Genomic DNA, 21341 nt, shown 5'->3' with positions numbered 1-21341 from the left:
ACTGGTTCACTCTTGTGTACACCAAACCCCCAGCCAGCTCAATAATGGCGTAGGTGGAGTCCTTGGAGCAAATTGCCTGCCGTCTAGTTCATGGGAGACCTGAAAGAGGGGGAGAGAGAGAAAGTAACTTGGAAACATTTAGTGGTGAGAATAGAAATGGGTACTTGTAAATCCAAACACCAAACAATTTAACATGGAAGCAAAAGAATATATTTTCAGAAAGAAGGAAGAAACAAACAAATGAATGAGTAAAATCCCACAAATAAGGAAATACAACCTCGGCAATTTTTTTTAAAATGCATTGGAAATGTTGGAGGCTAATGGGTATCGTCTGAAAAGGGAGTAATTAACACGAGTTACATAGAGCAATCAGACAGAGCAGTAATTCCCCTTACTGAAGTATCTGAGCCAAGCAGGCATTCTAGCAATGTGCACACAACATCCATCGCTTTTTATTCTTTCATAGAATCATAAGGTAGTGGGTTCAAGCCCTACTCGAGAAATCTGAGCACTTAATCTAGGCTGACGCTTCAGTGCAGTACTGTGGTAGTGCTGCACTGATGGAGGTACCGTCTTTTGGATAAGACATTAAACCAGGACCTGTCTGCCTTCTCAGGTGGATGCAAAAGATCTCATGGCACTTTCCGAAGAAGACCATAGATTTTTCATGATCTCCTGGCCAACATTTATCCCTTAACTAACACCATCTGAAACAGATTATCTGGTCGTGTATCTCATTGCTTTTTGTGGGATCTTGCTTTGTGCAAATTAACAGCCATGTTTGCCTACACTAAAACAGAGACAACACCTCAAAAGCACTTCATTGGCTGTGAAGCACTATGGGACATCCTGAAGTCGTGAAAGATGCTATATAAATGCAAGTTTTTTCTTTCACTTTAGAATAAATCATATTAAATAGGAATAAAAACTCTAAGATAAACTGATTTACTTATTTAAAAGCGTAAGATTTTTCTACTTTCCATGATGTTTCATCATTGTTAATATGCCCAAAAGGAAGAACATTTCTATGTGGATTTGATATTTAATTCATGCACTGTATTCTTGTTGATCCAAACATTGTGTATCTCTGCTTTACTGAATTCTTATAACAAGTAATGTGGAAAAGTTGAGAGCCAAGATCCAGCTGCTGGCAGAAGAGAGAAATTATTGAATTAAAAGCTTTTAATGAGGATGGGATTAATTAGTTTTGGATCATTGAACAAAAATGCCCAGTCTGCATTATTGTTAGTGTGTTGAAGATTATTAATAATCCATAATCTGTAAATTAAAGCTTTTAGCAATTAAAAATGAACATGCTTTCTTACTAGAGTACATTAGCTACTCACTCAGAACTTGTGATTCTATTTATCCATATGGGATAACTTGTTTAATTTATTGTTTGGATTTTCCTATACTGTAAACCTCAAATAATTGCAACCAAAATTCAATCTACTCCTCAAGATTACTTCCATAAATTTGCCATATTCATATATGTTGTTGTACTACACGGTTATAATCTGCTGCAGGAGACTAAAGCATTGATAAATCCTTTTCTATCCATACAGTGATCAGGAGCCAATTTGAAAGAATATTTTGCTTTTTTTTCTTTATATTGTCACAAACTTAAATATTTTGATTAGATTTCTGACTCTATAATATAAATCTTATTATATTTGAGTCCCTGTGAGAAAGCATTTGCAGTGAGTGGCCTCATTGGATGTCCACTGCACTGCACCTTGGAGTGGTGTGACACAGGTTTGTTTCCCCCATACCCGCTATGGATGATTTGTGGATGATACCAAGTGATGTTCCAGTATTGCCCATGGGGAAAGAGATAAAAAATGAATGGAGAGTCAGCTCAGGTAGGTCTTGCACACCTCCAATGCTTAATTTCAGAATGACATTCCCAGAAGCCTGGGAACAAGGTGGAAACCCACCACTGTCTCAGCCAGTGACCGCGATGGGAGACCCAAAAACAGGAAGGAAAGTGAACCAGATTTTTTTTTCTAAAAAAAAATAAAAAGCACAAATATAATTTCAGTTCATTTGATCTTCCTTCTCTCCCCCAATTTTCTCCCTTTCCTGCTTTCAAGGCATTGACAGGCACTGCAGTTCGATGGTGCCTGTAGCCCTCCCGTATCTCACCCGAGTGCCCATTTTTTCACTTATGTGCCAAGAGAATATGTTTCCAGGCAAGTAAATTATGTGAGACGTAACACACCTACATTGTATCCAGTCTTCTTTTAATGTCCATATTTTCTAAAAGGGCGATCGGAAGCAGGAACCTTTGCTGACCTTTTCCCCCATCCTAGGCCAGGAACACTGAGGCCAATTGTAGTATCACTACTATTGCTCTGGCTGTGAGAGATAACTCAGCTCAGACCAGAGATCGAGCCTGGCACCTTCCTGATTCGTTTGACTCAGTACCACACCATATAGTAGATTTATCCATTGGTTTCTCTTGTTCTCAGTGTTGGACCCTCATCAGCTGTAATAAAACTCAAAATCCTCATGTGAAATTGCATTCCCACAGTAAGCTGTGAGTGAATCTCATAATTGAGAGGCAAAGTGCTTGACAACATGTTGCCTTGATCATGAGGTGTTTGATATAAGTTCACTGTTTAGGTTGTAATCTTTTCATTGTCAGCTTTATTTGGAGTAATTTCCTTCATTGTGAATCTCTACAACATAAGGACAAGCTACAAGAAAAAACTGGAAATAAAATGTACAAATGTAAAAGAGATATATACTGGGAAAGAAAACAGTTAAATGCCTTGGAAAAATTTGCATTGGTATTTTCTCTCAGGAATTTAAATGCTTTGAATACTTCAAAGTAATACACTGCAGATAGAGAGAGATTCATAGCTTATGCAGGTAGTGTTGCACTGCTCTCTCTTTATTTGAATATATATTAAATTGTACTAAATTTTACAGAAAGTTATACCATGTACTATCCGTAATTTTTAAACCAACAAAAGGGAAATAATTTTCTAACCTTGTGCAGACAAGAAACAAATCCTTTTAGGTAAAATGTCAGGCTTTCCACATTATAATTTTACTGCAATAATGGCAGCACATTCCCTGTAGATATGGATTATATATTTCAGCCACTGATTTGGGAGCTTTCATTCATTTTTCATCAATCAAGTTTACATAAGTGTCTGAAGTCTCACTGAAGTGACTACGGATTACTAATTTGGTGCAAGTCTATTTATTAGACAAAAAAATCTTCTTTAGTGATATTTACATGAGATCATGTAAATGTTTATCTTAATTATTTTCTGAATTCTCACTTATCGCTCTTTTTATTCCCACATGCTCCCTGGCTTGTTAATCACCCTCACACAGGACTCTGGCCTCTTGTCTCCCACATTTGGACAGTTTATTGTAGATAACCAGGTTGTTTTGTTATCATCTCTCTGAGTTCAAAATGGAAAAGCGTTTGTGTATCAGCAATATATGCAAATAGCTTATTTTACAATGTGAATGACTTGGCAAAGATCAACCCACATTCTGATTATATATCAGTCACAGTGGAATCAGAACTGAGTGTCATTGTAAGTCATTTTAATGCATATTATATATCTTCATTTAAGTCGGAAATAATTCAACAGTGGCTGACGCATGCAGAAACCCATCTCCATGTTTGAGTCTCCAAACCAAGCTACTGAAAAATCTGTACCTGTTTCCATTTTTTTGATAGAGTGCAAACTATTTCCTAATAAGGACACACCTTACTTAAATATGCCTAGAGAGTTTAAGCGTAGGATTGCAGAGACACAAGTGTGAGCAAGGGTCCTGCTAAGATAGACAACCCTGCCCATTAAAGCATTGGCTTGCAGGGTTATCTGGAGCCACAGGTATCAAGGAATATGGAGTGAAGGCGGGTAAATGGAGTTGAGGTACAGATCAGCCATGATCTAATTGATTGATGGAACAGGCTCCAGGGGATGAATATCCTACTCCTGTTCCCATGTGAAAAGAATCCCAGGCCCCCAGTGACTATTCTACCCCTCCAGATTTCATTAGTGAGCCAGACCAACTAGTCAAACATCAACAGTGCCCTGGAATACTGCATCCTTGCCTGGTTCAGATAACTGCTTGCTCAGTCTACTATAGAATGTTCACTTGATTCTGAACTTTCATCACCAAGTGTGCCATATTGGAGCCACCTCAATCCCAGATAGACCTCACCTACTCCTCCCATCACCTCCCGCTCCCCCCTAAGAAGGATAATCACTTGTTGTCATTTGACAACTTTGCAAGAAAATGTAATACTTTCTTAAGTGAATCCAAAATTTATTAGAACAAAGCCAAGCAACAGCCTCCTTGTACTTGTCCCTACCTAAGTGCTTCGTTGGTCGTAAAGCGCTTTGGGACTGAGGTCGTGATAGGCGCTACATGAATGTCAAGCAGCAGCTATGCAATTTTATTTGAACAACGTAGCTGCACAGGCTGTTGAGGTTATTATAAAAGTCAAAAAGATCATTTAAGCCCCAATTTTAACCTCCCGTGTCTGAGAACAGCGTGGGTGGGGTCTAAATTAGCAGTAAAGTATTTGCCGCTCCATTCTCGTCACGTCCCCGCCCGCTGCCATTTTCACTCCCGGATTTTGGGAAGCATCAAAGGCACTCATCGCAAGCTGGTGGGGCCTCGTTAATATGTAAGAGTCGGGGTCCCATGACCCATTTTTTGGGGGTTTCCTTGTGGGCGAGGAGGAGCAGCAGCATTCCTCCGAGCCTCACAAGGAAACCTTGGGTCTCCCTTGCCCCAGGGCTTCCCCCATTCCCCCAACTACTTACCTTGATGCCGGGAACCATTCCCTCCAGTCCCTAGCGGCAGTATCCTTGTACTTGACCCTTCAGAAGTACGTCATTGGCAGTAAAGAGTTGTGGGACGTCCTGAGTCCGTGATAGCCACTATATGAATACAAGTTATTTTTTCTTTCTTAAATGCTGAGAAATTGGGGACTCTCCCATTCCTGTTCTCTAAACACTAAACTTCTTTCGGGAGACAGCTTTGCATATGGTACAGTTCTTTCCTAAACAGGGCAGTTTGAGTTCCAGCCAGGCTGGAGCCAACAGTGTAAACAGGCTTCTTCCTGGCTGGAACCCCAGCTGCAGCAGTCTGAGACCAGGAGCTGCAGTGGAAATGCGTTCTTTATGGACAGCTGGCAGTCTGGTGTGGAATACTCTTTCTATTCTCTGTGAAAGAACCTTATCGTGGATAACTAGTTATTTGAAACAGGACTTTTTTTTTAAATAGCAGGCAAAATGTTCAGAAGTTACTCATTTTGTAAAGTAATGAACATGCTAAGTACCATTTATAGGATTGTTAGCTCTGGTTGGACATATTCCTGGAGGTTTCATCACATGACCTCCCACCTCCAAGTGCCCCATCCCATCTCCAATATTTTTATAACTAATAAACAATTTTTTAATGCCTCTATAATTTTACACCAGGTTTGTTTGCAGCAGTATCCAGGAGATTGATCTTTATTTCTGTAGGATCCGGGACAATGCTGGAGGGCTGGCATCTCTAACTATTTATGCAATCTGCCCACATTCCAGCCTGCATATATACTTCACATTCTAAAACAAAATATGGATGCTGCGTTGGATTTTCATCTACTTTTATTTAAATAAGCTATTATTCAATCTTGGAGATAAGAATTTTCACCAACCTCATGGCCCACAATAAAACTATCTCCTCTCAACAGCCCATAATACAACCTGACTCTGCAATTAAGAGAATTCTATGTCGTGGCCAAACACTTTTGGAGAGATGAAAGCTGCCACACATGACTCTAGCAAGAATTAAAAGGCCTAACATGCTTAAGTTTACACCACATGTAATATTCTATTCATTTTAATTTTGTAAGTCTTTGTTATAAATTGAGTTCTCAATGCATGGCTGGAATAACATTTTTATCCAACGCATGCAGAAAACTTCTTCTAGAATTTCATATTTCAAGTTTTTTTGTATTCATTCTTGGGATGTGGGTGTTGCATCAAGGCTCGCATTAATTCCCTTTGAGAAGGTGGTGGTGAGCCGCCTTCTTGAACCGTTGCAGTCCATGTGGTAAAGATACTCCCACAGTACTGTTAGATAGGGAGTTCCATGATTTTGACCCAGCGCCGATGAAGGAATGGCGATTATATGTCCAAATAGTAATGTGATCCTTTTCACTGTCAGGTAAAGAAATGATATTCCACAGTTCCCAATGGGTTCTTCTTTATAAAAATGTAGTTTATATAATATTCTAGAGATGGTGATAGCTTGCTCTTAAATAGGACTGTTAGAGTTCCTATGGTAAAGAGGTAATTTGTCACGCCAAAATGATTTCACAATCTTTGTTACTGTTAAGATATAATCAGAATCTGCACGTGCAATGATGCTAATACTTAATTTTATTAATATTACTGTCATGCCTGTTAAAAAAGATATTATAAAAGAAAGTACATGGAATGAGAAATAGTTTTTATCTGTAATGAATTCAACAGTTTAAAGAGCTAGTGTCAAGCAGCCTTCTGAAATTTACTGTTGCAAGATATATCTTTATGTAAATCATAAAAGGAATATGCAGTATTCATTTTATTCCTAAATGGCAGACAAAACAATGGGTTGGATGCCAAAGAATATTAGAAAAAATTCTCTTGAGAGATATAATCTTATTATATTTGAATTACTTTTTCATTTTCAATTCATTTTCAATTCATTCATCAGGCAAAAGTTATTGAAGTATAAATAAGTAGTATTAAATCTGTATAGTTTTAGGATAAGGGGTGTTAGATAAATATTTTTGAGTGCCACATTTTCATTGCATTTTGTTGCACATCAATGTCTCTCCATAAATGGATGGGAAAATTGTCAAAGAATTTGACTTTGGCTGTATCCGATCTGTTGTGGATACACAATGGAATACTCAGGTAGGGTAGCAGTGGTGGTGTTGGAGAAGGCTTCGACAGTTAAGTGGGCCTGCTGTGCTTTGATTTCTTCTGGCCATAGCTGTTACCACAACATGCATAGTTTTCGCATTCTGTGACACTTGTACTTTAAAGGAGGGGAGTTTGCAAAAAAATACTTATACTGTGAGATAAGAGTTACACGTCTTTCTCATTTCCATTTAGCAAAGAGACAGTTGTGGGTTTTGTTTTAAAATATTGCCATTACCCTGTAATCAACAGGGATGATAGCCTAGTAAACAAATGTTAAAGAATTAAACAAGATTATACAAAACATTGACTTCGCAATACCATCCCTTAATTAAACTAAACTTTTCATTGACTAGGAATGACTGAACTAGCCAGATTTGGGATTTGGCTCCGATCTGAAGCACAACAAAGCACTTTCTATTCCATATCCATCACCGTCATTAACTAATTGATCACAAATATTGAACACCTTACTACTAATGTAAATGTCACAAGTAACAATAGGTAAGCCCATAGCATAGGCCATAAAAACACCCTCCCTCTGCAGATCCCCTGAAGATTCACTTTCCCTCCCACTGTATGCACCCTGAACTGCTGTTCCAGACTTCCCTTGCGGGTTGCTCAAAGCTCCACAGTTTAATGTTCAGTACAGCTTCCATTTTATAGTCAAGTTTTCTCCAGAAGATGGCTTCAGGCTTTCACCGATGAATTCTCATGTCTTCCTTGGATTGTCATTAATCTGGGAAGAGTCCCAGATTATTGTGTGCTTTCCAGCTAGAGTTTATAAATTCTCCAAGTTGATTCTGAAGGCTGTTCATCTCATCCTCCATTGGATACTCACCAATTTCCTTTCCAACATTTAAATATCTGTTTATTTTTTGCTTCTGGAAAGTGTTATTGAATATTATAGCAACCACACAGCTTTATGAGATAAGTAAAGGTGTCTATGTGCGTGTTTTATCATTGTTAGCTGATAATGTTGAAATATCACAAATTTTAATGAAATGGATTAAAATGGAACTTTTTACAGAAATTTTAATTTTGGATCCATTTTCATACTTTCCCATATTGTCTGCAGTTGTGGGTTCGAGTCACAGTGGTGGTTGACATTCTAACTCTCCAAACCTGACTGAGCTTCATATCAAACTTCAACAGACACCCAAACTATCATACTGCTTGGGGCTATTTTTATTTTTACTGAGGCACAGGATGACTCAAGTATCAGAATAAATGAAGAAGGTTATAAGTTGTGCAGTCAGCCTTCCTGTTGGAAGGAGATGAAAGGAGATGAGCTGCATGGCTGGCAGAGTATCGATGAATATAAGATGAAATTACTGTGGCAAAACACTACAGACTGCCTGTGTTCAATTTAATAATTTACACATAACATACAAGACAATGTAAGAATTAAGGTTTATTGTCCTAATTTGAAAATAATGTTTGCTTTCAGATTTACAATCGTTTTTCTTTTGGAATCACGTTAGTAATAGATAGATGCGTGTGGAACGATATTAGCAAGCTTTCCTCTGTATACAGCTTCTCTGTTTCATTGATTAATATGAGTTAATTCCAGTCGAATACATTCATTGCTACTTTGAGTCGGCATTCTATTCATTCTTCTTTGCTGTTTTAAATAGTAAATGAACCCAACAAAGTATCAATGCATTATTCACAAACTGTAACAAAGAAATCATCCGAAGGAATTCTATTAGTTTTAGAATCTTTTGACGCAAACGTATATTTTCCTGAATGCTGACAGATTGTGTTCTTTTTTACACCTGCTAGCTCTTTTCAAGATGAAGTCTGGACCAGAGGCTTTCGTGGCACCCATCGCCGCGACCACTATGATGCCTATCGACACTGGAGATAACTCGACAGAGGCCGGAGGCCCTGGGGAAGGGAAAAATGATGTCTTACAGAAGCTGAAAGAGAAATTTATGAATGAACTGCAAAAAATTCCATGTAAATACGTTTTCTTTCAACTCATGAGGTGGAGTTTTTTCTGTCACGCAGTTACTGTTTTTACTTAAATACACTTGATGCCATTTGTTCTTGGTTGCTAAAATGGCAGTGTTTTATTTCGAGCTCTTTCTGGTCAGAATGGCCAGGAATCCAAATTTGGTCATATATCCATATATGTACCCCAGATTTCTGCACCTCCACTGGAGCTCCACATCAGCTGACATTTCACTGGCTTTTTAGAGTGAAGGTCTTTTGAGGGGGAGAAGAGAAGGGGGGGGATTGTTGCATTTGAGCAAAACAAAAGCTAAGTAGAAATCCATACTGAACAATCAAGTTCTAATTAGTTAAGGTTATTATTATCATAATATAATTTAACGGTACCTCGATTAGTATTAGAATGCAGGAAGTATATCAGTTTTAATAAGTTTAAAAGATTCTTTAAGGTTTAACTGAATTCCATTTGATTTAGATATTAAGGCTTAGAAACTGGATTGCGCAGTGCCTATTTTTCAGGCACAAGACGGGCACTGAAGGGTCCAACATGGCATGTGTGTGCTCTTTCTACACCAGGAATACGCCACACAACCTTGTAGTCCTCCAGGGTGCCCACCTGAAACAGGCATTACGTCCCCTGATTTGCATAGACAATGACCTAATGCCTATTTCAGACCTTTTCCCAAAATTGATTGGCGCCTGACAGCAGCATACACCATGCTTGCTACGGTCAGTTTTCCCAGGTGCAGAGTAGCCAAGTCAGCAGTCTTTAAAGGGACCACTGGAGGCTGCCACCAAAAAGGTCATTTAAAGATGTTTTACTTACCTGACATGGAGCCAGAAAAAGCAGGAGTGCTCCTGTAGCTCCGCATTAAAACTGTGGGCCACTGCCGGCCACCGGTTACCCCCCTCCACATTTGCTACCCACCCTTCCTGGCTCATGGTTGCTCCGGTGCTGGTGTCACTGTCAGCTGATTTTCATCTTCATCATCACCAGTGCACTGCCTGTTGGGGTGCAACTGGCATCCCCAGCACGCCAGTTGTGCCCTCATGATGCAAGAGGACCAAGTTTGCGAAGTTGGGCACAAACCAATTTCTAGGTGGAAATATTTAGCTGTTAATGAAAGGTATGGCCTAGGTCAAAAATTAAATGTATTGCCAGGAAGCTACAGGCTCTGACATTGTGATTGATACCAGTTGACCAATTTTTCAAATCCATTTGCCAGTGCCACCTTGGGCTTTGATAGCCATAGCTGTTGTCAGTGGCCTGCTTCTTCTCACCTGCTGCCTCTGCATTTGCAAGAAATGCTGCTGTAAAAAGAAGAAAAACAAGAAGGAGAAGGGCAAGGGTAAAAAGAATGACATCAACATGAAAGACGTGAAAAACTCAGGTGGAAATCAGGTAATGTAATGGAGAGAAAACGTAAGTCCAAGTTTATCGAGTCTGGTTTTCCCAAACTATGGTACATTCAAATTAAAATGTGTTCTGTGGTGATGGCATATAATAAGTCATTTAGGTAATGAGATGTCATTTGTAACAATTAGTTACAAATTCCATGTTTAAGTTCACCTTTGTTCAGTCAAGGTATTCCTGTTTGATTACGTGCCAGCAACGGCCAATTCTGTCAAGTCACAATTTACTGTGTGATTGATAGAGTTGACCATACATATCCTGAAATGGTGAACACAGTATTTCATATAAGACATCTTTGACATCTGATCAGTTCTAATTTATCAATTGTTCAGAGCAGTACAGAACAGGTCATAATGAAGGTGGGTAGCGATGGTAGATTTTAGCACACTAGAATAACATCAACTAAACATAAATGGATTCTAAATTGCCATAATCCACTACTATTCAACTTTTGAATAATTAACAAAACTGGAAAATGATTGCTTTTGTAATGAACAAGGGTAGTCTGCATCCTCTGAGGAGCCAGGTTATTGTGTGTTTCTTTTGAGTTTCCATCATATCAAATTGGTTTGGAACATTCTTGCTGCCTCATGTTATCTGTAACTAGGGGAAAACTCATTACCTTGATCTTAGTCTCCTGGGGTAGGACATTGATTTCATGTTACATGAAAATTGTTAAAACGCACTGCAGGAACATAACAAAATCAGAATAGCCATGCCAAATGAATGTGTTCCAAAACCTGCACAATTATCCATGGATATGACTCGCAAACATTTTGGCCCATCTGTTCTTTGATTGATAAAGATTGCTTTATATTAATGAAATTTGTAATATGATTTCCACAAAGAACATATGGCTGTAACTTGTATACTTGTTCTTTCTTTTATGTATTTAATTACCTCAAGAAAACACTCCAATGATATGTCCCCGCTATGAAACACAGTGTTATATGGTAACATTATCAGCATTTGTAGGATGTAAAGAGCATGCAGAAAGACAACTAAAGAAATATGATGTATCTGTGCTTTGAACCTTTCACTTGTAAGTTATTTAAAGCTGGAATATATGTCTATTTTTAAGTTGGTAAGTCCTTTAATCCAGGGACATAATGCCAATTCTTTCAGCAATGGTTAATAAGCTAGCAAATTCTGCTTGACCAAAGAATATCTATTAACTTTGCAAATGGGTTTGGAAATGGTTGCAAACATTGAGTGATTACCAAGTATCGTAGCTTTATCTTGCTGGTTGCTGCCTTATTTAAAGAGAGAAAAAAAAATCACCATTTAAACTCTGAGTGCTATTTATATATTGAAGATAATATGCCAATCAGTGCCATGATTGACAGGCATCCCTCTGTTAATTAATACAGTTCAATGCAAGTCAAACCCCAATCGGGTGCTCTGTTTTATGTTAAAATACTCTAAGCAGCTGCAGTTTACTTTTCCGTGTACTCAATACATATTAGTTAAAATTGAACATTTGATGCCATCTAAAAATGTATGTTTAAAAAAATCAAAACCACATTCAGAATCTTCTTCTAGCGAAGAATAAAAGAGCAACCAGCACCAAACAATGGGGGAAAAATCTGTCTTGGGAGGTATGGCGAAACGGACGGTATTGTAGCGGCCGCCCATTATACTTCCCACCTGTTATTCAGTCCCATTGAAGAACTAAATATTAAGCAGTGCGTATAACAGACGGTTGATACAATACCGCCAATTTCACAATAATGCCCAAGACTAATTTCTACCCCATTATCTCTAAAATATTAATGGGACTGCATCTCTCCTCAGAACTGAGGAGGTTCCATGCATTCACAAGTGTACGTCTCGGCTATTCAGTAAGGTAGTTTTTTCAGTGTTGTTCTAACCTTTTGGATTTATTTTTGAGCTTCTTTACAAGTGATTGTTATGTATGCGTGTTTTGACTTCCTTGAGATATGACGGACCCAGATTTACATCAAAGTAGCTCGATGAGCACATGCAATTGAACATGTATGCGATCTTCTGCAGAACTGTTCATCTGCTCAAGCTTTTTTTGAAGCAGTGAACGCATTTTTAGAAAATAAATCTTCTTTAAAAGATCTGTCTGGGCTGCAATTCAAAAACATCAGAAAAAAATTTAACCTGCTTATCTTTTAGCTGGTTGGGTACAGAGAAACAACCTCAGAAATCCCAGCTGTTTCTTGTCAGGTCCAAGTTTTGGCATTTGTCCTGAACATTTTCTCACCTCCAAGTGTGCAGTGCAGCTGTGATAGATGGAATTACATGCCCAGCAGGAGCTGTGCCAGTAGACTTTGGCACGTTTGTACTTTTGAGCTTGAAGAACTGGGTTTCAAGTGCGACTGGTTATAAGAACTAAATATTCACCGCACAGCACATTTCTACTTTCACAGGACTCCCAGCAGCCCCAAAATCCAAGCCAGTTTATAGATAGAAAACATGGAGAATCCTTTTGATGGTGATGGAAAATGTGAAATCCTGTGCTTTTAAAGGAGATGTTTCCCCATAAATACATCTGTTAAAAAAGTCACTGAGTTAAAATTCTCATCTTCATTAATCTTAGTGAAAATGAGCACTCAGCAGTATTTTACCACTTTTTAATCATCTACACTTCACTAAAATTACCACACAGGAATTTTTACAGAAGTTTTACAGAATAAGGGTTAATAACAGTTCTGACTGTCTCTACTAAACAGTGAATGCTAATAACATAACGGCCCAGAAATTGCTCGGAGGAGTGAACCAACAGTTCTCGCCACTCCATAGATTTATACTAACCCACTACTTACCAGGGTCTTTACTGGGTGCACTTCCTCTAATAGGAAGCAGAGAAGGACCCAGCGAAGCTAGGACCCATGGGAGAAGCGAGAGGATCACTCTATCCCCTTGACCAAACAGATTGCAGCATTTTTGACGCGCTACGATGAGTTTCTGCTGGCTGGAATGTAAAATCCTGGAAGTGAAAGGTACAGCACTAAAATCATTTGTTGAAACAGTTATAAACAGCGAAACAAAGAGACGGTAAGAAATAATCAAATTAAATAAAAGAAACAGAAGGGAAAAGTAAAACAAAGTTTTAGTTTATAAAAAAAAATTAACGCCAACAACTATTAAAATAAGGAGTAATGAGACTCCACATTTTTAAAAGTTAATTTTTAGTTGTTTGGCAGTCATTAAGAGTAACATTAAGACTGTTAAAACTTAGTTTAGACCTGGTGTTTTTAAGCGTACCTGTTTTGTGGTGACAATAGTTGCTTTCCAGTTGGGCAGATGAGCAAATTGGCGCTGGTCTATTGTTTCCACTGATTCCAGCCGGCGATCTCTCTTTAATTAGAAGATGTCATATCGCCAGCGAACCAGGAGGAGCAAGTTCCGGATTTCTGTGTTTCACTGCGCGTGTGCGAACGCCAGAACTTGCTCCTTGATTTTGCCACTATCAATGGTGAGCAATGTTGAGCTCACTGTTACTTTTTAAGCAATTTCTGGGCCATTAGTTTTGGAAAAGCCTGAGAACAGTAAAGAGTTGAGTTGCAATATACAGTAGAAATTACAATTGCTTAAATGTTCTGGGATGATAACTGTGTCTGCACTGAGCCAATCACCAGTAATCATTGTACAAATAAAAAAAGACAAATATACACACAAAAAAAGACATTAAACGCACAAACATTCCTCAGCACCTTGGGCTGCTTATAACATTAAAAGCCATTTGTCGTTTGTAATTGTTTGACATATTGGTGGTCAGACCTCCTTTTCAGGCACTTATTATAATGCAGGAGAGCCATGCTATGCCAAAAACGGGCCTTCCCAACAGCCAGTCTAAGTGAGTCCCATCGGATTTTACATCTGGCTCATTGCCAGCTGTGCAAGAACTGCTCCTGGGGAGCCTGGCATCAGCTGTGCAATAGAAAATTTCCTTTTAACTAGAATCACTCCTTACATGAACTTAGTGTAGTATCTTCCTTGAGGTCATTTTACAATCAGACTAATACTTGCGAAAAAAAATCACTTGATATTCTAAACTAGACGTGGACATTGAAAAATATCATGGCCAGTAGTTAACAGGTTTGGTCAGCAGTCTGGTGAGTACTGGAAACATTTTTATTATAGGAACCATGATGATGATTTTGATTTGATTTGTGTTTATTGCTATTATAAATAGCATTAAATAATAGCTGAAGATGATAAAAACTGTTCTGTAGAATTCTGCTTGGAAATAAAAGTTCTAATTTGCAACAGTATAATTTATTTTTTTATCTAAAATTCAGTTAGAAATATATAGTAGCTGTCATTTGATAGTGCCAAGTCCGCAACCTCAGGAAGTAATGGAAAGCCAGCATGGTAGTGGATTTAAAGAGTTTCTGTTATCCCATAGCCGAGACGTGGAAGGGAGTGCTGGCCACTTATCGGGTACAAGGTCGGCCTGAGTTTGTTCATTCCACTCTGACTATGCCACTACAACCTCTAAACATTGCTGACAAGTAGAAAGCTATTTGAAGTGAATGACATCAGTGTCATACTGACACTCTTGTAAAAGAGTTTCCACATGAAGGACTTCTAATTAAACTAAAAGCCTTGGGGATCCAGGGTAGAACATGGTACTGGATAAAAAAACAGAAGACAGACTACTCGTGAGAGATGTGTTGTCAGCCTGGGGGACTGAGGGAGGTGTTGAGTGAAGACCCCCAGTGGTCAGTGCTTTGAACCACTCTTCTTTCTAACCTATATAATTGACTTTGGATGCCAAAACCACTTGTAAGCTTGTCAAATTTACAAGTGAGAGTAGAGGCAGAGGAAGCAATTTACAATTTGAAGATCATATCAATAATGCAAGTCAAATTTATTACTGACAAAAGTAAAGTATTCTTCATTGAGCAAATGTGTGAAATAAATATACAATGAATGGAATATAATTTGCCAAGGCAGATTTCAAAAGGTACCCTAGTAGTAATAGATGCATCACTTTCACGTCTAGACAATATTGCAAAACGTTTTTAAAAAGCAATAGAATGTCGGAATGTAAGGAGTGGCCTCATGAACAATGCTTCCAGGAGGGAACCAAACTCGTGGGGTAGAGAATAGGAGCTATAATGTTGTCGCTCTGTCTCTGACCCTCCCACGAGCTCACCTTTCCTTGGGAAGTGCAGGGTTGTGGAATCATCCCTGTATAGTCAGAACAGTACGATACATGTCAATAGAGGTTATGTGAAGGCTTTATAATGTACTGATCAGACCGCACCTGGGCTACGTGCAGTTTTGGACACCACAATAGGAAGGCAATGTACATGCGTTGGAGAGCAAATCAACAAAAGTGATCCAAAGCGTAAAGGTGATACCCTTTGAGAAAAGATTAGTACTACAAGCAAGAGAGAAGGAAATTCAAAGCAGGGGACCTCATTGAAATAAATAAAATATTAAACGGTACAAATATTGCTTCAAAGTACGTCAGATTAGTAGGATACGAGAACATAAGTTTAAATTAATGAAAAGTACAATTAAAACAGGTATTAGAAAAAAATCTTCACTGAAAGGATAATCAAATGTTTAGAATAATCTTTCAGATATGTTAATGGAGACAACAATTTACACTTATATGGTACCTTTAATGTAGCAAATGTCTCAAGGCATTTCACGGGGTGGAGGTTGGACACTGAGCAGGAGCTGGAGGTTGAGTTGGTGAAGTTGACCAAAAGTACATACGACATATGATAAAACCAATTGGTCAGTCAAGCTCCCCACATCCAGACATGGTGCAACTTTTAACACCATGAGCCCACCTCCTTCATCATGCAATCTATTAGGAGAGGAACACTTGGAAATTCCTTTCCAAACCCTTAAGACAATCAAGTTACTCCAGGAGATGGCAGAAACTCATTAGTCTCCTATTCTCAGTTATTCTGCAACCTATATGACTTGAAATGTCTTTCTCTCCAAGGAACTTGCCCAGTTCTCTTTTGAAGAACTACAGGGAATCCACCCTCACTGCACTTTCTGGTAATGTGTTCCAGGGGACAGTGACTCTCTGTGAAAAGAAATGCTTCCTAACCTTACTCTTTATTTATGTATTTTAGAATCATGCTCCCATCACAATCCATCTCAAATAACTTACCAAATTGGACAGGATCTATTCCCTTCATTATTTTAAAAACCTTAATCATATTTTCTCTAACTCTGTGTTTCTCTAATGGAGCTAAGAGCACTAAGATTGGGTATCATTTTGGTTGACCTCTTCTATACCTTCTCCAGAGCCTCGCTACCTCTGCCATGTGTGGGGACCAAAACTAGACCCAGTACTCCAAAAGCGGCTGTACCAAAGCCTAGTACAGTCTAAGCATAGGTATTCTTAGCTTTATGTTGCATTGTCCTAGCAATACAACCCAAAGCCTTATTTGCTTTCCCAATGGCCTCCTCACATTGCACGTGGACCTTCAATAATTTATCTACTATGACCTTTTGGTCTCTCTCCTGCTCTATAATCTTTAGTGGGCTGCCGTGCATACCTGGAGTTTCCCAAACCCAAATCCATAACATTGCATTTAACCACATGGAAGGACATCTGCTATACACGTGGTAAATCCTCTAACTTAACTAAATAGGTCTATATGCTACTCATTTGATCTAAATTCAAAAGCCCATGTGCAGTTTTATGTCTTCAACTTTGTGACTGGTTCTATTCACAACCTTATCCAAATCACTTATGAAGATGGTGAACAACTCCGATTGGAACACTAGACTCTGACCTGTCTCATTTAGATCCACTCCCTCTGATGGCAACCCTCAGCCTCCCTTATTTCAACCAATTTCCTATCCAACATAATATATGACCGCCAATCCCTTTTGGTGAAAACCCAATATCCTTCTGTGTGGCACTCTATCAAACGCTTTCTGAAAATCAAAATATAGAACATCACCGGACTGCCATCTTCCAATAACTTGTGCACTTCTTCAATTAACTCAATTGGGTTAGCGAGGCAAGACTTCCATTTGCTAAAACCGTGCTGGCATTCTCTAATACCAGCCAACGTCTCCAGGTGATCATATATCCCATCCCTTATCATGACTCCCAACATTTTCCCTACAACCGACATCAAATTAAGAAGCCTGTAAGTGTAGTTGAAGAGGTAGATTTTGAGGAGGCATTTAAAATTTTTACATTAATCATAGTTTTGGACTATCTTAGGAACATGATATTTCAAGAAAGCAGATTTATATTCGGAGACTTGGTATTATTCGTTTCTATATTTAAAACAGTCCAATGTGATAATGGTTATGATCAGGACAGATGTCTGTTGGCCATCATATTGCTTTTCTAATTCAGCTGCTTTGTTATAGCACCTATTTTTTAAACCAACCAGAATTTCTGGCTTGCAATCATATGAGACTCTAAGGACTCGATTTTCCTGGGAAAATGCAGGTGCGATGGGGGCGTGGGGGCTCTGAAAATTGCGGAAATCCTGTTTGGGTTCGGAGCCCAGCTCCAACCTGCCGACATCAGAGTTCCCCACGGACGCACCTGTGTGCGTGCAGGCATCCCAAATCCAGAAGTCCCGCTGGCTTTAAGAGCCATTGAGGTACTTAAGGCACTTTACTTGTGACAGATTACGTACTTAGAACGAATTTAAGTTACCTGGGCGGCTTTCCCATCGCTTCTGATTCACGCCTGGTGAAAAAGGGCCAGATCAGGTAAAAAGAAACGAAATAAATTACATAAAAAACCATTGCATGAAGTTAAAACACAAAATCAACCTACCTTTCCACCCCGGTCCAATGTCCGATATCTTTCTCTCCGATCATCCCCTCTTCACCCTACACCCCCCCTGATCACCCCTTCTTCACCCACCCCCTGATGTCCCCCCGATCTTCCATTCCAGCGCTGGATGACGTCAGGCCCCCCCCACCCTCCCCGTTGCAGCTGCCAGGCACGAAACCCGGAGAGCACGTTAACCACCATCAGTTACTATGCGATCGCATTGTAAACAGTAAGGTTTGTTTATTCGGGTTTGCCATGCGCACCTTCACCACCCGCCCCCCCGCTCCCAACCTGCCACCATTTCAAAATTGAGCCCTAGGTCTTTAGCAAAGTCATGTTTTAGGGATCTATATATCACACAGCAGCTGGCAATGGCAGTATAGGTGACATCATCTTCAACAGAATAGTTATAAAATTCATGTCCTTTGTGTCAGTAAGAAATAAAGTAAAATGTGTAGGAATTATTTGATATTTTCACTTGGGTCTGCGTTGAGTTAGCTCATCTAAACTGGGGCAGCAGTTGGGAGTGCTGCATTTGGCGTTAGTACCACTGTGCTCTGAAGAGAAAAATCAACCCAGGTGACTGCTCTTGATTGCTGTTGATAGTCTGGGTGTGTGGAGGCAGCACCGGGCTCAACTGCGATATCTCTGCCACTTACTGATGAGGCTCCTATGTAAAGAAAGGGCCCTTGGGTGAGGTACTAAAGGGTTTTTGGTATCCATACCCTAACTAAGAGACTCCAGGAGCGGAAGGGAGAAGAGGCACGAAAATCGGAAACAAAAAGATTTTGAATATTGTTTTTTGTCATTTTGAATTACAGCCTATATAAATCTTTGTGTGATGACAGATATCACACAGTACACATTAAGCAAACAGAATCTCTCACAACCTTCTGAGAACAGTTTTTCTAGAGCGAGTCTGTGTGTGTCATATCTCTTTGTAGCTTTTTGTGATGGTTCACTGCCTGTTTGTCTTTTCAATTTTTTTTCTGTGCTCTTCCTGATCTATATTGTCTGACATCGTGTTTTCTGACTATCCTGGATTTCAACTGGATGGTAGGTTCTTCCAAGAATTTGTTTTGTTTTGGCTTTAAGATTTAACCCTTTGCCTGCATTTGTCCCTTTACTTAGTCTTTTTATTAAAAAAAATATTTTGAATATCAGTGGTGATTTGAGAGCAAAGGATTAAGGATTGCTGAGGTAGCAATAATTTACTGTAATATAGAGATCGCAAGATAGAAAATTACATTTGTTGCAAGGGAACGAGAATGCAATGTTCTTTGCATGTTTAATGAAAAAGTTGGCTTCTTATTGGCAAACACACAAAACCAGATTTTTGCTGATGTACTGGAAAATGAAAATGTTTGATTTTTTTTGAGTCCAATTCAAAATGACTTTGTAATTTCACATTTTTAAAAAAAAATCACATTATTTCATTGCCAGAGAGTGTTCCTTTGACAAGTCGCAAATACCAATTTTTTTCTGCATTTACAATAAGACGGAGCAATGATTTTTTTTCTATATAAGCAGGTGGTCGCAGCTGGGGTGGAGGAGTGGACAGAAGAGGTCATGGCTGCATTAAGCCTACACCTACAAATAGTCTTTCTCGTGCTTGGCATAATTTTTTTCCCTGATAATATGTAACCCCTTCTCTTCCTCCTCAGTCACATTCACAGATATTACTACATATCTGTGGGCCAATGCTTGTCTGTATAGCAGGAGTTACAAATTTGAAAGATAGCTAGTAAAAATCACAAAGGCCTAAAAAACCGCAAGCCAGTTATCCCAGCAATTATGGTGGACTTTCTGGGGTCAGGGGGAGGTTCCCTGCTTTGAATCCCACTAGGGGTGCATCTAGGGTGCCCACCATACTCGAAGGGTTGGAAATGTCCATCGGAGGTTGCCCTTCAAGGAAGGATACCAGTCCCTTCCTCGGCTGCATTAAAAAAAATCATTAGAAAAAATAAAATTTGCATTCTCTTTAGGGATTCCAGGCCTCAATCCAGCGTAGATACCCAGGTCATCCCCCACTTCTGCCTATCTATCAGGTGCCACTGAATGCCCAGGACACTCCAACATTTATGATGATAGCCATTGGTGAAGTGGGTGGAAGCCAAAGAGGAAACTCTGGGGGAAGACTGGGACCCAGCATCACCAGGTCCCAGCCTAATTTCCAGCTGTGGGGCACTCCCACCGATGTTATGGCAGGAGTAACTGGAATGGCCGCAGATTTTCAGGCTCGCAGGCTACAAAGTCAATTGGAAAACTTTCACTTTAAAATGCACAATAAAGGCACAGTACCCATTTTACAAAAGAATACTGGATTCGTAGTGCAGTGGTCCATGAGCAAATATAGTAAATGATTCATGAATTCCCTAGTCTGGGTACCTCCACAGTGATAGAATTGTGTGGGAAAATTATTTATTTTGTCTGAGTATCAGTTATTGTTAATTACTAATTAATTATAGATTTTTTTCAATTGCAAGGTTATTACTGACAGTAATTGCTATACACAAATTACCAATTAGCAGCACACAGAAGGAATTCAATATTAATGATGAGCAATTTATTTCCAAGAGATACTTTCATAAACACATACAGGCAGTATATCACTGGTATGTAAGTTAGCCCACCTGCTGTGTCTTTAATGTTACTGCTTAGTATTTTGTCACTGCACACTACAACATAACTGCTTGAGTTGTAATAATATGGCACTTTATCTGGTCAAAACATCTCAGTGTTGACACAGTGAATTGCTTTTGAAGAATTGACTTTTGTTATGCAAGCAAACATGGGGGTCATTCAGTGCAGACCACATCCCTCAAATGGGTGAATGACCAGATAGTTGTGGCTGGGTTTTTGATGAAGCAGTTTACTCCTGAAAATATAAATTTGAATTTTGCATTAAAAACATTTCAATTATTCAATCATTTGAATTAAGCAATGTAAAGGACGCAACAAAATGGGAATTTGGTGCTAAAATAATTGAATTGTCAGATGAATTTGAATTAAGCAACTCACCTCCTGACTCCCCAAAGCCTTTCCACCATCTACAAGGCACAAGTCAGGAGTGTGATGGAATACTCTCCACTTGCCTGGATGAGTGCAGCTCCAACAACACTCAAGAAGCTCGACACCATCCAGGACAAAGCAGCCCGCTTGATTGGCACCCCATCCACCACCCTAAACATTCACTCACTTCACCACCGGCGCACTGTGGCTGCAGTATGTACCATCCACAGGATGCACTGCAGCAACTCGCCAAGGCTTCTTCGACAGCACC

General features: G+C 39.2%; 1 protein-coding gene across 2 annotated transcripts in view; it reads left to right on the top strand.

Annotated features, from left to right (window-relative positions):
* Positions 1-21341, top strand: part of LOC137344429 (synaptotagmin-B) — a 536286-nt gene that overhangs the window by 418502 nt on the left and 96443 nt on the right. For both annotated transcript variants that reach the window (XM_068007395.1, XM_068007394.1), the window contains 2 exons: positions 8721-8897; positions 10118-10293. In XM_068007395.1, coding sequence (XP_067863496.1) covers positions 8721-8897; positions 10118-10293 — 353 coding nt within the window. The remainder of the gene's footprint in view (positions 1-8720; positions 8898-10117; positions 10294-21341) is intronic.

Source organism: Heptranchias perlo, chromosome 27, assembly GCF_035084215.1.
Source record: "Heptranchias perlo isolate sHepPer1 chromosome 27, sHepPer1.hap1, whole genome shotgun sequence".
NCBI lineage: Eukaryota > Metazoa > Chordata > Chondrichthyes > Hexanchiformes > Hexanchidae > Heptranchias > Heptranchias perlo.
The sequence above is the reverse complement of the archived record's forward strand: the minus strand, read 5'-3'. Positions and strand labels throughout refer to the sequence as shown.